Source organism: Antechinus flavipes, chromosome 5 (assembly GCF_016432865.1).
Source record: "Antechinus flavipes isolate AdamAnt ecotype Samford, QLD, Australia chromosome 5, AdamAnt_v2, whole genome shotgun sequence".
Taxonomy (NCBI): domain Eukaryota; kingdom Metazoa; phylum Chordata; class Mammalia; order Dasyuromorphia; family Dasyuridae; genus Antechinus; species Antechinus flavipes.
The window spans coordinates 295,747,717-295,761,301 of NC_067402.1; the positions used below are offsets into that span (position 1 = coordinate 295,747,717).

At 50.8% G+C, this 13,585-nt stretch overlaps 1 protein-coding gene and 2 long non-coding RNA genes across 5 annotated transcripts in view; 1 reads left to right on the forward strand and 2 right to left on the reverse strand.

Moving 5' to 3' along the window:
- FBLN1 (fibulin 1) overlaps window positions 1-13,585 on the reverse strand; it is a 56,536-nt gene that overhangs the window by 16,125 nt on the left and 26,826 nt on the right. For both annotated transcript variants that reach the window (XM_051962877.1, XM_051962878.1), the window contains exons 10-14: window positions 13,251-13,379; window positions 11,133-11,258; window positions 10,607-10,726; window positions 9,723-9,854; window positions 7,031-7,154 (exon numbers count right to left, since the gene is read on the reverse strand). In XM_051962877.1, the coding sequence (XP_051818837.1) occupies window positions 7,031-7,154; window positions 9,723-9,854; window positions 10,607-10,726; window positions 11,133-11,258; window positions 13,251-13,379 (631 nt within the window). The remainder of the gene's footprint in view (window positions 1-7,030; window positions 7,155-9,722; window positions 9,855-10,606; window positions 10,727-11,132; window positions 11,259-13,250; window positions 13,380-13,585) is intronic.
- Window positions 8,378-9,712, reverse strand: LOC127538982 (uncharacterized). 2 transcript variants are annotated; one of them, XR_007947799.1, is made up of 3 exons: window positions 8,940-9,712; window positions 8,440-8,848; window positions 8,378-8,393 (listed from the first exon to the last, which is right to left on the reverse strand). It is a non-coding gene; the product is annotated as an uncharacterized LOC127538982 (long non-coding RNA). The 2 variants fall into 2 exon arrangements; XR_007947798.1 differs by having other exon boundaries at window positions 8,379-8,393; window positions 8,440-8,807; window positions 8,849-9,712.
- On the forward strand, window positions 9,452-11,225 carry LOC127538985 (uncharacterized). Its single transcript, XR_007947801.1, has 3 exons — window positions 9,452-9,548; window positions 10,593-10,664; window positions 11,141-11,225. It is a non-coding gene; the product is annotated as an uncharacterized LOC127538985 (long non-coding RNA).

Genomic DNA, 13,585 nt, shown 5'->3' on the forward strand with positions numbered 1-13,585 from the left:
AGACAGGTAGTGAGACCCCCATCCCTGGAGGCAATCAGACCCTGTTCCAGGGAGACTAGAAAGACTGGGAAGCCATCCTCCTTTGTGCTAGAATTGTTCCGTTGTGGAAAGGAAGAACGTCTCTGTGGCAGCAGGGAAGGAGTCTGAATGTGCCCCTTGGTACAATTACTCAGGAGGATTTATTAAGAAAGATACAGTCACTAAGAGCTTCAGGTTACAGACCGGGGTGTGGGGGGGGGCTCTGAATGAAGATCCCAGTAGGGAGAGATCTTAGAACAGGGGCTGGCAGGGTGGGGAGGGGCCCGAGAACGGGGCATGGCCGAGCTGGGAGGGGACTCAGAACCAGGGAGGCCAGTGGGCACCGGCTGCGGAGACCCTGGGTATCCCTCGGGAAGCAATGGGGTGCCCTTTATACAACGCCATCCTTTGGGGTTACAGGATCCCGACTGAAGCGGAAGGGCTGCCAAAGAGCACCTATTTCTACCCCTTTATTTAACAGATAGGGAAACCGAGGCCAGGCACTGTGAGGTGACTCGGGAAGGTAGTGATTGTTAGAGATGAGATTTGAGCCACCCCGTGGATACGGGGGAATACAGAGTCCTGGGTGTGAATCCTGACTGCCTCTACTCACCTATGGGTGGGCTGGCCATCTAGGACCTATTCTTCACCTAAACAAGAGTGGGGGGATTCGGAACCATCTTCCAGCCCTTAATTTGTACCGAGGCTGCTGTGGGGATACTCGGGGTACCATCCAGGGATTAGGGGAGGGCAACACTGGAGGGGGCGAAGAAGACCAGAACCAGCAGGACACAGGGCGGGGACTACTCCCCAAGGCAGGGAATGATGGCTCCTACCGAAGGCTTCGAGCCCTTGGGCCGACTGAGGTGGCTCCAGGGCAGCCCTATTAGCATCTGGTGCGTTATTTCATCATCTGGTCAGTAAGCGGCGCTGTGGGCATGCGAGAGCCACGGGGGGCCGGGGAGCAGGGAAAGGGGGCTTGGGAAAATGTAACTGAAGAAGCACAGTCTGGAAAAGTTCAAGGCGGGAGAGACTTTCCCAACCACATATCGTGGAGGGTTGGAACTTATATGGTCCCTGGGGAAAAGAAAAGGGAGGGGGACGGAGAGGTGGGGAGGGAGGGAGGGAGAAGGAAAGGGAAGAAGGGAGGGAGGGAGAGAGAAGAGGAGGGGGAAGGGGAGAAAGAGGGAGAGAGAAGAGGAGGGGGAAAGTGAGAGAGATGCAAAGACAGACAGGGAGAGAGGGAGGAAAAAAGGGAGGGAGGAAGGGAGGAAGAAAAAGACAGGAGAAAGCTAGCCTTGCCATTTGTGGACTACGTGACCATGGATAAGCGAGTTCCCTTCCTTGTCCCCAGGTTCCTTAGCTGCAAAGGGGGTGCAGAAGCATTCTTGGCCACTCACTAATCTGAGCCCCCCCCCCCCCGTCCCCTCCTCCATGCTCAGTAGCCCTTGGGGGCCCCACTTAGACTTTCCTTCGGGGGAAAGCAGCAGCCCCACCCGGGCTCAGGCACCCCTCACAAGCTGGGTGCTCACAGTGAGGAGGGGGCAGTCTGGAGAGCCAGGTCTGAAGTCTTGGGGGCCCTTCGCATTCCTCCTCCCCTTCTCTCTGCAGCCCCTCTCCCCCGAGTGGTACCACGGTTAGGCCTCTGCACAGACACAAGTTCAAACCAGGCTCAGACACGTACTAGCTGTGACCAACTTCACTGTGCCTCAGTTCCCTCATCTGTAAAATGAGATTTTTGCAGCACTTTGCCAGCCTCAGGTGCTTTATAAAGGCAGCTGCTGCCAGTGACCACACGCGCCCTCTCCCGGGAGGGTCTTGGGGTTCTCTGGGCCAACCCCTGGATGGCGGGTGCCATTGGCTTTAGCCATGTCTTAGGGCCAGGTACAAAGACAGAAATGATGGGGGAGGGACCCAGGGGAAAGGGGAGTATTGCTGAGGATTTCTTGTGCCCCGGGCAAACCGAGCCTTCCAAGGGGTGTAAAACCTGGGAATGCCCTTTGACAGCCAGGTCTGGCACTTTTTTCAAAGAGGACCCTCCCTCACACCCGCGCTCCCTCCCAGGGGTGCCATGAAGAAAAGGCTTGAAAATCCTGTTCCATCAGCTCAATACAAATTTGTTTTTCCTCCTTTTTTCTTTACTCCCAGTCCCAGTGTTGTTCTCGTTTATGTTCCACGCATCCTCCAGGATCAAACCCCACCTCATTCAGAACAATGACCACCACCCTTCAACAGCCACCAGCAAGAAGGAAACGCTGTGGCTGGTTTGGGCGAACTACCTCGGCTTTCAGGGTGAAGGCAGGAGCCCGGACCCCTCCGAGGGGGGATCCTGGATGATGAAAGTCACAGCGGGCAAAGGCAAGGAGTCTGGGAGAGACCAGGTTGTCCCCCTGCAGTGTTCCCAGAGGGGGATGCTCTGTGACACAGCTGCTGCCCGCCGTCTCCATCCTCCCACCAGGCGGCTGGTGGCAGTGTGGAGGAGCCATTATGAAAAGCTGCCTCGGAATAGCTTCTCTGAGGGGCCCTGGCTGAGCTCCAACTTCTGGGGGGCCCGGGGCACCTAACAGTCTGGTACTATCACTGGGATTGGGTCCCGGAACAGCAGAGCTTCCCCGAGAGTCACGGCCCTTCTACAGTAGCCCACCGGAACGAGGCTACTGGGACAAAGTGGCTGGGCTTTCCTATGGAGTCAGCTTTATCTGAAATGTCCTGGGCTTATAATTGTAGAAGATAAAGAAGAGGAGGAGAAAGGGGAGGGGGCCTAGGATTCAAGAGGGCACAGAGAAGGGAGAATATAAGAAAGCCACCAAGGTAGGAGGGGCCAAGCTGGGAAGAGCTTTACGTGCCCAAGAGGACTCTGGTCCGTTCCTCCCCACGCTTTGCAGGGCAGCTTGGCCACTCTTCGGAGCCCTGCGGGGCCACTGTCTCTCACCCCCGTTAGAAGCTGGGGGAGCCAAATGGTCAGAGCCAGACTGGTCGTGGATGGAGACTTGAGACAAGACTACAGAACAGGACAGATGAGATGTGGTAATGAAAGAAATGATGGAGAGCGGGCAGAGCCAACACGGAGGGGGAAAAAGCAGCAACTCACCTGAGCTCTCCCCCAAAGCCCTTTAAATAATGCCATAAAGCACTTCCTGCAGCATCAGAATGCCCAGAAGGAGGGGGTGAAGTGATTTTCCAGCCCAAGACAACTTAGGTCAGCAGGAAGGTTGTGTCGAACCCGGGTGAGCGTGGAATCTGGTCTGGTATGGGCTGGGTCAGGACAGCGCAGCCCCGGAAATCCGGGAACGGGCCTTGGGAGTCACTAAATCAGAGCATGAGATCTTAGCCACACACGGGAAGGGGTCAAACAACTGGTCAAAAGGATCATAGGGCTCTCTTTGCTAGCACCGAGGCGGGACTCTGTTGTTTTGCCCACACTCCAATCCAGGTCACAGTCCTGGTGCCGGTCCCAGGATAAGGAGAAGCCCTAGAACAGCAGAGCTTGTGGGCACAGTGAAGCCGGGCCCCTCATCATAGTCCCAGAGCAGAAAAGAGTGCTTGGGATCACTCACAGAGCAGAGCACGGGCCAGGAGATTGGGAAATACATTTGTCCTTAGATCATAACTCGAAAGAACTGAAAATTTACGTCTCTAGAAGCATCTCGGAAAACAGCTGCACAAACCCCTGAAGCTGGGGCAGTGTGCCCTCCACCCTGGAAGCAGAGCCCTATTTTAACAAAGGGTTAAAAGTCAAGAGGCTAGGGAAATGAGCAGATAACTGAAAAAATGTTCTGACCATAGAAAGCCATTATGGTGACACAGAAGATCAAAATGCACGTTCGGAAGAAGATAACAATCCAAGGCAATCCCAATAAACTTTGGACAGAAAATGCCATCTTGCATTCAGAAAAAGAACTGTGGAGATTTGGGTTTTTTTTCCTCTCTCTCATGGTTTTTCCCTTTTCTGATTTTTCTCTCAACATGATTCATAAAGAAATGTGTATTTAAAAAGCTACTATATAAGTGTAACCAGAAAAAAAATTTTTTTAAAAGAAGATAAAGTAAAAACTGCTGCATCCAAAGCCTCTGAGAAAAATATGAATTGGTCTCAGGCCATGAAAGATCTCAGAAAAAGATTTTTAAAAATCAAGAGAGGTAGAGGAAAAATTGGGAACAGAAATGAAAACAATCTAAGAAAATGAGAAAAAGTTGACAGCTTGGTAAAGGAGACACACACACACACACACACACACACACCTGAAGAAAACAATACTTTAAAAAGAGGACTAGGCCAGATGGTTTAAAAAAAAATAGCCAACGAGGAGAAAAATGTCTTAAAAGGCAGAATTGGAGAAATGGAAGCAAATGACTTTATGAACAATCAAGAAACAAAACAAAACCAAAGGAATGAAAAAAATAGAAGATAATGTGAAATATCTCACCGAAAAAACACCTGACTTGGAAAAATAGACTCGAGAGAGATAACTTTAAAATTATTGAATATCTGGCTTAGTGAAATGAGCAGGACCAGGAGATCATCGATGATCAATTCTGATGGACGTGGCCATCTCCAGAAATGAGATGAACCAATTTAGTTCCAATGAAGCAGTAATGAACGGAACCAGCTACACCCAGCGAAAGAACTCTGGGAGATGACTATGAACCACTACATAGAATTCCCAATCCCTCTACCTTTGTCCACCTGCATTTTTTATTTCCTTCGCAGGCTAATTGTGCACTATTTCAAAGTGTGACTCTTTTTATACAGCAAAATGTATACATATATTGTATTTAACTTATACTTTAACATATTTAACAAGTATTGGTTAACCTACCATCTGGGAAAGGTGTGGGGGGAAGAAGTGGAAAAGTTGGAACAAAAGGTTTTGCAATTGTCATTGTTGAAAAATTACCCATGCATATAACTTGTAAAGTAAAAGCTATAATAAAAAAATTTTTAAACTAAAATTATTGAATATCTGAAAGCCAGAATCAAAAAAAAAAAAGTTTAGAGATCATCTTTCAAGAAATTATCAAGGAAAACTGCCTTGATATTCTAAAATCAGAAGGCAAAATAGAAATTGAAAGGATACATCTAATACCTCTTGAAAGAGACACCAAAGGGGTAGGTAGGTGGTACAGCCCTGAAGTCAGGAAGACTTGAGTTCAAATCTGAACTCCACTCTGATCATTTTACAGGGGTGAAAACTGAGGCCCAGAGTGTGAAGGAAGCAACCCACACAGTCTGGATTCCAACCATCTCCTGGCTACAGGTCTGGAGCTCCTTATAGGAGCTTCTAACAGTAACAGTGCTTTTTATTCCCCCTTCAAATGTTTCTAAAAGTCCTTTTGTGACTGGTCTGGGATTGGTTTCAAGTCAGCTTGATGAATTTCTGAAGTCCCTGCTACGTACAACGCTGGGGAAGGGAAGGGCGATCGAAGACGTAATTGGACAGTATCCCCATAAAAAATGCACGACCTAATTGGCAGACAGCATTTGTACAAGCAAATACAGGGAGACTGGCTGAAAGGGGGCTAGAACTATGAGAAAAAGCCTTTTAAGTATCTTTTAACCGACAGGATCAGGACAAATTTCAAGGAGTAGAGGAGCTTTTAGCTAAAGTTTGTAATCTCCCTCCTGTGGGGCAATGGCAACAGACTCAGAAAGAGCATTTTAATCCAGCTCTCACGTGAGATAGTTGGGCACTTGCTGGGGCTTCCTGTTTGAGCCCTCTGCTGTAAAGAACTCCCAAGTGAGGGATGTACTCTCTCAATGTCAGGAGGCACCTTCTTTGACATCTAAACATCTTCAGAAGTTGGCCAGAGATTCACAGCTTAAAAGATTTGCCCAGCAGGAGACCAGCTCTTCCTGAAGTCGAGGTCAACTCTCTCTACACTAGTCCATGCTGCCTGAAAAGCCTCTCCGCTTTAAAGGACCATGGGAAATTCATCGAGCAAAAAGGGAGGGCATCCAAGGGAAACAAAACCATAGAAGCAAAGGTGCGCAGTCTGGACAGTGATGAGCATGTATGTGTAGTCCAGTACATCTAAAACAGGGGGACCCTTTACCCCATGTGCATCACGGGCCTCTTTGGCAGCCTGGGATTATGCTAGCCCCCTTCTTAGAATATTTCTAAATTTCCAAAATACACCAGATTGCAAAGAAAACCAATTCTGTTTTTAAAGATGTCATTTTTTTACCTCATCCAAGTTAATGAGTTCCCTGAATTTTATCCATAGACCCCTGCAGGGTTCCCCAGTTATAAGAACATGCACATGGTGAATATTCTGAGAGGCAAGGTGCCACTTTGTGCAGGGCTTTGAAAACAAGGCTGAAAAACTCAGCAGCTAACAGGGAAGTTTTGGGGAGGGGCTTGCCCTGTATGATCACATGATCACAGAACTTTTATTCATCTCCACCAATCCCAGAGCTACAAAACCCCCATGCCATTTTCCTCACTAAATGGTACTTTAAAATAGCATTAAAAGAAGGTCTCTTTCTGAAGAAATCAGGGCTCTTTGGGCATCAAGCCACCAGAAAGCACAACCAGGAAGTGGCTCCCACGTGCCAGGTAACCTGGACCCACAGGCAGAAAGACCACGGACACCCTCATGGGATAGAACTTGGGAGAAATGTGGGCAATGTGTGCCCCGCCCAGCCTGGGGGGCGGCCCCAGGAACCCCAGAGAGCTCACCCACTGGCTGACTTGACAGGTGATCAAAGTTCTATCAGGGGAGCTGATCTGCCCGGCTCCAGTAAAAGTAAATAACCGGGACAGAGTTTCCACCCAATGCTCCGGACTGGAGACCCTGTGTTCTTTCTGTTCCATCTAACCGCCTTCTCCATATATTCACCGGCACCCCAAATTGGACGTCGGAAGAAGCTTTTTTTTAATGGGAAGAGAGTGAGCTTCTCATCCTAGGAAGGGAGTAAGTAGGCTTTCTCCAGTCAGCTCAGCTCTGAGGGTCACCCCCGCCCCCGCCGGTCCCCAGTGGACCCCCCCCCCACCGGAGCGCGGCTACTCACGTGTCGCCAGATTTGCGATAGTTTTCGGGACACTCAAAGGAGAGACAGCGGAAGCTGCCCTGGATGTTGAAGCAGGTGGAGTTGATGGAGCAGTTGTGGCTGCCGGCGGCGCATTCGTCAATGTCTGGCGGGGAACAAGAGCATCAGTGCGGACACCCCACCCTCCGGCGCCCTTCGGCCCCATATCCCCAGATCCCTGCGCAGTGACCTGGACTGCAGAGCCCTGGGCTGGGGCTGGCAGGGCACGCGGAGCAGGGATGGGCCCCCGCCTGGCACAGAGACCTTGGGGCCTGGAATCAGAGGGCCCGGATCTGCCTCGGTCACCACAGAAGGGAAGGCCCGGATCCAGCTACAGCTCCGACACCTTCCATCTCCTGCTGGCATCCCTGCAGTTCTGGCCTCCTAAAGTCTGCTCGAGAAATCCGCCTTTAACCCCGAGTTCTGAGTCCGCTAGCTGCTACCCTTCCCTCCAGACGGCTCCAGACACAGGGGGAGAGGACCTTTTTAGGATTAAGTCTTTAACAGATCTCATCTTGCCCAAGGCAACACCCATTCAGTGACCCTGGCCCCTGGAATCCCCAGCGGGAGCCACCTCACAGCCGGCCCCTCTTTCTCCAGGTCCCCGGGGGGGGGCTGAAGAAAGAAGTCTCTGATTCCTTGGGGTCACAGGAGTAACCAGGAAGTTCCCCGACCAGCTCGGAGAGAGAGCCTTTGAAGGGGGTGGTCAAAGAGAGAGGGAGGCCTTTGGGGAAATGACTCCCCAGGGAAGTGGCCTAGTGCGCCCCGGGGTTAAGTGTCCGAGTAATCTAACCCGGGGCCTTCACCCAGTCCTGACAAACTCCTGCACTCAAGAACTCTACAGACTGTGACTTGGAAGTCGCTGCGCTAGGGCCGCACTTCCCAGGGGGTTTGTTCTTGGACCTCTGTCAACAAAAACAAATGTGCTGTGAACCCCAGGTTACTGAGTACCCAACTCGTTCTGTTTTGCAATTATTTACTGCTTAAGACGCCGATAGGAATTTTTAGCTCAAACCTCATAGAGCTTTGTCAAGAACCCCTATTAAATGGGCTCCGCTGAGCTCCAGAGATGGCCAAGTGGACAAGCAGACTCTGGCAGGTGGGATAGTTTTTCCCTCTAAACTTAGAATAATATTGGTTAATAAAAAACCCATTAGCTGCCGACTTCTCAAGGACACTGGCTTAGCCTGGAGCAGGCACATGGTGGATGCCTAATAAATAGGAATCCTGCTAAGGATTGTTTTCTTGATCTCATAGGACCTGCCTCCTTCTGGGATTATTTTTTTTTTATTTTCACAGGACCTGCCTCCTTCTGGGATTATTTTTTTTTTTACTTTCATGGGACCTGCCTCCTTCTGGGATTATTTTTTTTTTTTTTACTTTCATGGGACCTGCCTCTTTCTGGGATTTTTTTTTTTACTTTCATGGGACCTGCCTCCTTCAAGGATTATTATTTTGATTTTCATGGGACCTGCCTCCTTCTGGGATTATTTTTTTGATTTTCATGGGACCTGCCTCCTTCTGGGATTATTTTTTTTTTTACTTTCATGGGACCTGCCTCTTTCTAGGATTTTTTTTTTTTTTACTTTCATGGGATCTGCCTCCTTCTAGGATTATTATTTTGATTTTCATGAGACCTGCCTCCTTCTGGGATTATTTTTTTTATTTTCATGGGACCTGCCTCCTTCGGGGATTATTTTTTTTTACTTTCATGGGACCTGCCTCCTTCTGGGATTATTTTTTTTTACTTTCATGGGACCTGCCTCCTTCGGGGATTATTTTTTTTTACTTTCATGGGACCTGCCTCCTTCTGGGATTATTTTTTTTTATTTTCATGGGATCTGCCTCCTTCTGGGATTATTATTTTTTTTTTTTTTGTCTTTCATGGGACCTGCCTCCTTCTGGTGTATGTTGGATCTATTTGAGGCGAGAAGGAAAAGGAGGATGTGGAACTGGAACAAAGGCCTGTGTCATCCCTGGAGCAGCTGCAGGGGTGGGAGTGTCTGCCACAAGACAACTGGCTCTCATTTTGAATTTCAAAGTCCCTTCTTGGCTCCTACTCTGAGATGGCAAGCTCTCTCTCGCCCTCAGTTTCCCCATCTGTAAGATGAGTTCAGTGGTCCCTGAGGACTCTTCTGGCTTATTTCTCTGGCTTGCTTTGAGCCTACGTGATCTAGGACCCTCGTGACCAGAGCAGCTTCTTCCTGAGGAGCCTCCTCCTCCCCCTTGGGAAGGCCCTCACGTTGTCTCGAAGGTCTCAGGGATCTCCATCCTTCCTGCCCCTTCTCCATGGCCTCCCTCCTCTGCCTTCCTACCATCACAGGAGCTGGCACTGAGGAGGGTAAGAAATCCATCTCCCTTATTTTACAGACTCGGGTCTGAGTTCCAGAAGGAAGGTCTCTGCCTCGCCTCACAGAGCAAGGATCTGAACCCACAATCCAGACAGAGATGACAGAGATAGAGAGACAAGGAGAGACAGAAACAGAGAAGATGGGGGAAGGTATGAAGAGCCAAAGGACAGGAAAAAGAGCCAGGCCCAGAGGGTCTGTGGCCGCCCCCAGCCGGGCCCACGGGTCTGTGGCCGCCCCCAGCCGGGCCCACGGGTCTGTGGCCACCCTCAGCAGCGTGGCCACCCCCAGCAGCCCAGCCCCCTGCCGAGCCTCCCGGGACATACCTTGGCAGCTGCGCCCGTTAGGTGCCAGCTTGTAGCCTGTGGGTGGGCACTGGCACTGGAAGCTCCCCTGCACGTTGATACAGCGGTAGGAGCATATGTGTCCCCCCGTGGGCAGCGCGCACTCGTCGATATCTGTGGAGGAGAAGGCAGGATGACCACTTTGGTTGGCGGCAAAGCCATTACCGCCACCATCATCACTGTTATCCTGCCCATTTTAGAGAGGAGAAAACTGAGGCAGCTTGCCAGGTCTCGCAGCCTGAGGACCCGGGACAGGATCGGGGCATGATGAGCGCACCCCAATTCCAGAGATGTTCCCTAGGCCTCCCAGCTTTGCAGTAGAGGCTATGGGGAAGCAGATTTCATTTCAATATAAACAAAGGCTTCCCAGTGGCCATGCTGCAGGACTTTGCCCGAAGCCCCCTTTTATTCCCTGAGAAGGCCCCCCTCCCCTCCCTTATCTCCCATGGAGGGCCCTGGCCAGAGGGAGGGATTAGGGGACAGAGGAGGGCCCTTCCAGCCCTGAGGTCTGTAGCTTTCACTTAAAGGCTTGGCCCTTTATCAGGTATCATTCCCAAATGCCATCCCAACTTCCCCCAGGACGACAAAGGACCCTGGACCCTCCCTCAAACACACGTCCCACAGCCCGCTGTTCCCCCACCATCTGGGGCCCATCCCGTCCTAATCAATGGGTTCGATGAATGAATGAATGAATGAATAAGAAATTTCTCAGGTGAAAGTATTTCCCAGTGGCTCTCCCATGGGCCCCCCCTCCCTCGCCCCGGGGACTCTCCTCCCCCACACCCCAGGACTCCCCCCTCCCCCACACCCCAGGACTCCCCCCTCCCTCACCCCCGGCCTCCCCTCCCGCAGCCAGGAAACGCCACCTTCACAGGTGATCCCATCCACGTCACTGAGCTGGTAGCCCCGGCGGCAGTAGCACTGGTATGAGCCGTACACGTTGGCGCACTCTTGGCTGCAGGGGTTGCTGCTGCATTCGTTCAAGTCTGGAAGAGAAACGGGCCCTTCCGGATGCAGGGAACAAGAGGGAGCCCGGATACCTGCATCCACATCCTACCGAGGGAGACCTGAGACAGCTTAGAACGGGGAGGGTCAGGGCTGGGGGAGCCAAGGAGACTGAATGTCAAGGCATGGGAAGAGCTTAGAACCTGGGAGGGCAGAGCTGGAAGGAGCCTTGGAACAGGGAAGGAAAGATCGGGTTGGAGCTGAGAAGGATCTTGGAACACAGAATGTCCTCAGGAACCTGAGAAGAGGGGGTGCAGATTTGGGGGGCGCTCGAAGGTTAGCTCCATTTTCAGAGGAGAGGCCACGTGCCCCTTCAGAGAGGAAGACCCAGTTGGGGCGGTGGGTGGGACTGGCTCACAGAGGGAGCCCGCGACCCTCCCCTCTCACCTTCGCAGGACCTGCCGTCAGAAGAAAGCTTGAAGCCCACCGTGCAGCTGCAGTGGTAGGAGCCCGGGGTGTTTTCACACTTGTGGCCGCAGAGACGCCCAGGGTAGCGTCGGCATTCGTTGATATCTGCGGGGAGGACAGGGAGTGGGGCTGATGGCTCCCGCCAGGTACCACGGGACAGCCTCCTCCCCCAGTCAAGTTGCCCAGCACCTGGGCTGGACACATCACTGTAAGGTCTAGTGCCGCTTCACAGATGAGAAAGACCGAAGCCCAGAGATGGAAAGTATCAAATAAAAGTTCTTCCAATGAAGCCTAGAGATAACTCTTGTTAGCCAAGAACCCCCTGGTCCATTCTCCTCGATCTTACAGATGAGGAAAACTACGCTCAACGTCTCCAAGCAAAAGAGCCAGACCTGAGACCAAATGCTCTGATCCCAAATTCAAATCCAACTGTTTTGCACGTCAGTGATACTTCTTTTTTAAATTAAATTAAATTTTCAAATGAAAATCTACCTTCTTTCTCCTCCTTTTCTTCCTCTTCCCCAACACTGAGAAACTGAAAAAAAACTAAACCCTTGTTACAAATTCCCACATCGACCGCGTCCAAACAAACCAACATTGCCTTTCTCTAAGCCTATCAGCTTTCTCTCTGGAGGCAAACGATGTGTTTCACCAGGAGACCTCTGAAACGGGACTAGGCCATTCCGTCAATCAGCAATACTGCGTTTTTAAAGCTGTTTGTCTTGACAATGTTGTTACAGAAGAGACTGTTCTGATTCTGCTCTACATCAGTTCATGTGACTCTTTCCAGGTTTTTCTGAAATCCGCCTGCTCATCATTTTTATAACGGTGGAATACCGCTTCATAAATCACAGCTGGCCCAGCCTTTCCCCAATGATGGGCGTCCCTACAATCTGCACTTATTTGTCACGACAAAAAGAACCGCTCTCGGTAGTTTTATCATAGGTCCTTTTTCTGTCTTTGATCTCTCTGGGATACGGACCTAGCAGATCAGAGAGATGCCCAGTTTTATAGCTCTTTGGACAGTTCCAAAGCGCTCTCCAGAACGACTGCAGCATTTCACACTCCACCAACAATGCATTACCGCCTCCATTTTCCCATAGTCCTCCATTAATCATTTTCTTTTTGGTTAGCTTTGTTTAACTTGGTTAAAAAGTTAACTTCTGTTATCTTCTGAGTAAGATGGTATCTCACAGTTGTTTTAATTTACATTTTTCTAATGATTAGAGATTTAGATCATTTTTAAAATGTGACAGTTGAAAGTTTTGATTTAATCCACTGAAAACTGCCTATTATTCACATCTTTTGACCATTTATTAGCAAAGGAAATGGTTATTTTTCTAAAACTGAATCAATTCCCTCTATGCCTTCAAAATTAGACCTATGTCTGAAAAACATGCCGCAAAGCTTTAGCCCCTTTTATCCGAGTCCATTCTCATTTTAGCTGCTTTGGTTTTGTTTGTATAAAAACTTTTCAACGCTGTAGCATCACGATTGTCCATCTCACCTTGTGCAATCAGAACTCTTCCCCTACCTGGGGACCCGTTCTTCTAACATGATGATGAAGTCACCTTTTCTAGCTAAGTCTCATGCCCTTTGGAGTCTCTCTCAGTGGGATATGTTGATTTAGACCCAGTTTCAACCAAGCTGCTTTGCAGTTTTTTGCAATAATTTGAGTTCTTGGCCACAGAGCTGGGACCTTTGCATTTATCAGACAGAAAGCTAGCGTTTGTTTGCTTCCAGACATGGCGGTACCACCTGCATCTTGCCCAGGGCCCAGCCATTTCGACGGTTCCGTCTCGGTGTCAGAGCCCGAGATCTGGTACTGCCCGTCCCCTGCCTGCCCGCTTTTTTCTGCAAACGCGAGTCCAGGGACTAGCACAAGATCCCGCAGCTCGGGCCGGGAAGCGGACACAGACCTTCCCGGTTTGAGGCCGAATTGGCTTCCCTTGGCCCCGACGGCCTCTCCGGCCTCGGTGAGGGGGCCTCCGCCTCCAGCCCTTCCCCGGAGCGACCACAAACAGTGAAGGCCTCCTTCGTCAGGCCCCAGGCGGCGAGGACCGGGCCAAGGCAGCCGCAGGCCAGCTGAGCACATACCTACACACGTCCTGCTGATCCCATCGAAATAGTAACCCGCCTTGCAGTCGCAGCGGAAACTGCCCGGAGTGTTTATGCACAGATGTCCCGCTCCACAGGGCTCGGCCGGAGGGGAGCACTCGTCCACATCTGGAGAGACAGAAAGGGGCTGCAGAAGCCTGGCTGTGCGGGGGGCTTGTGAAGGGGAGGGGAAGGAGGGAAGGGGAAGGAGGGAAGGGGAAGGGAGGATTCTTAAAGGAAGAGAAGGGGAGGAGGGGAAGGGGAAGGAGAAAAGGGGAAGAGAAGGGTAAAGGAGGATTCTTTAAGGAAGAGAAGGGGAGAAGGAAGGGAAGGGA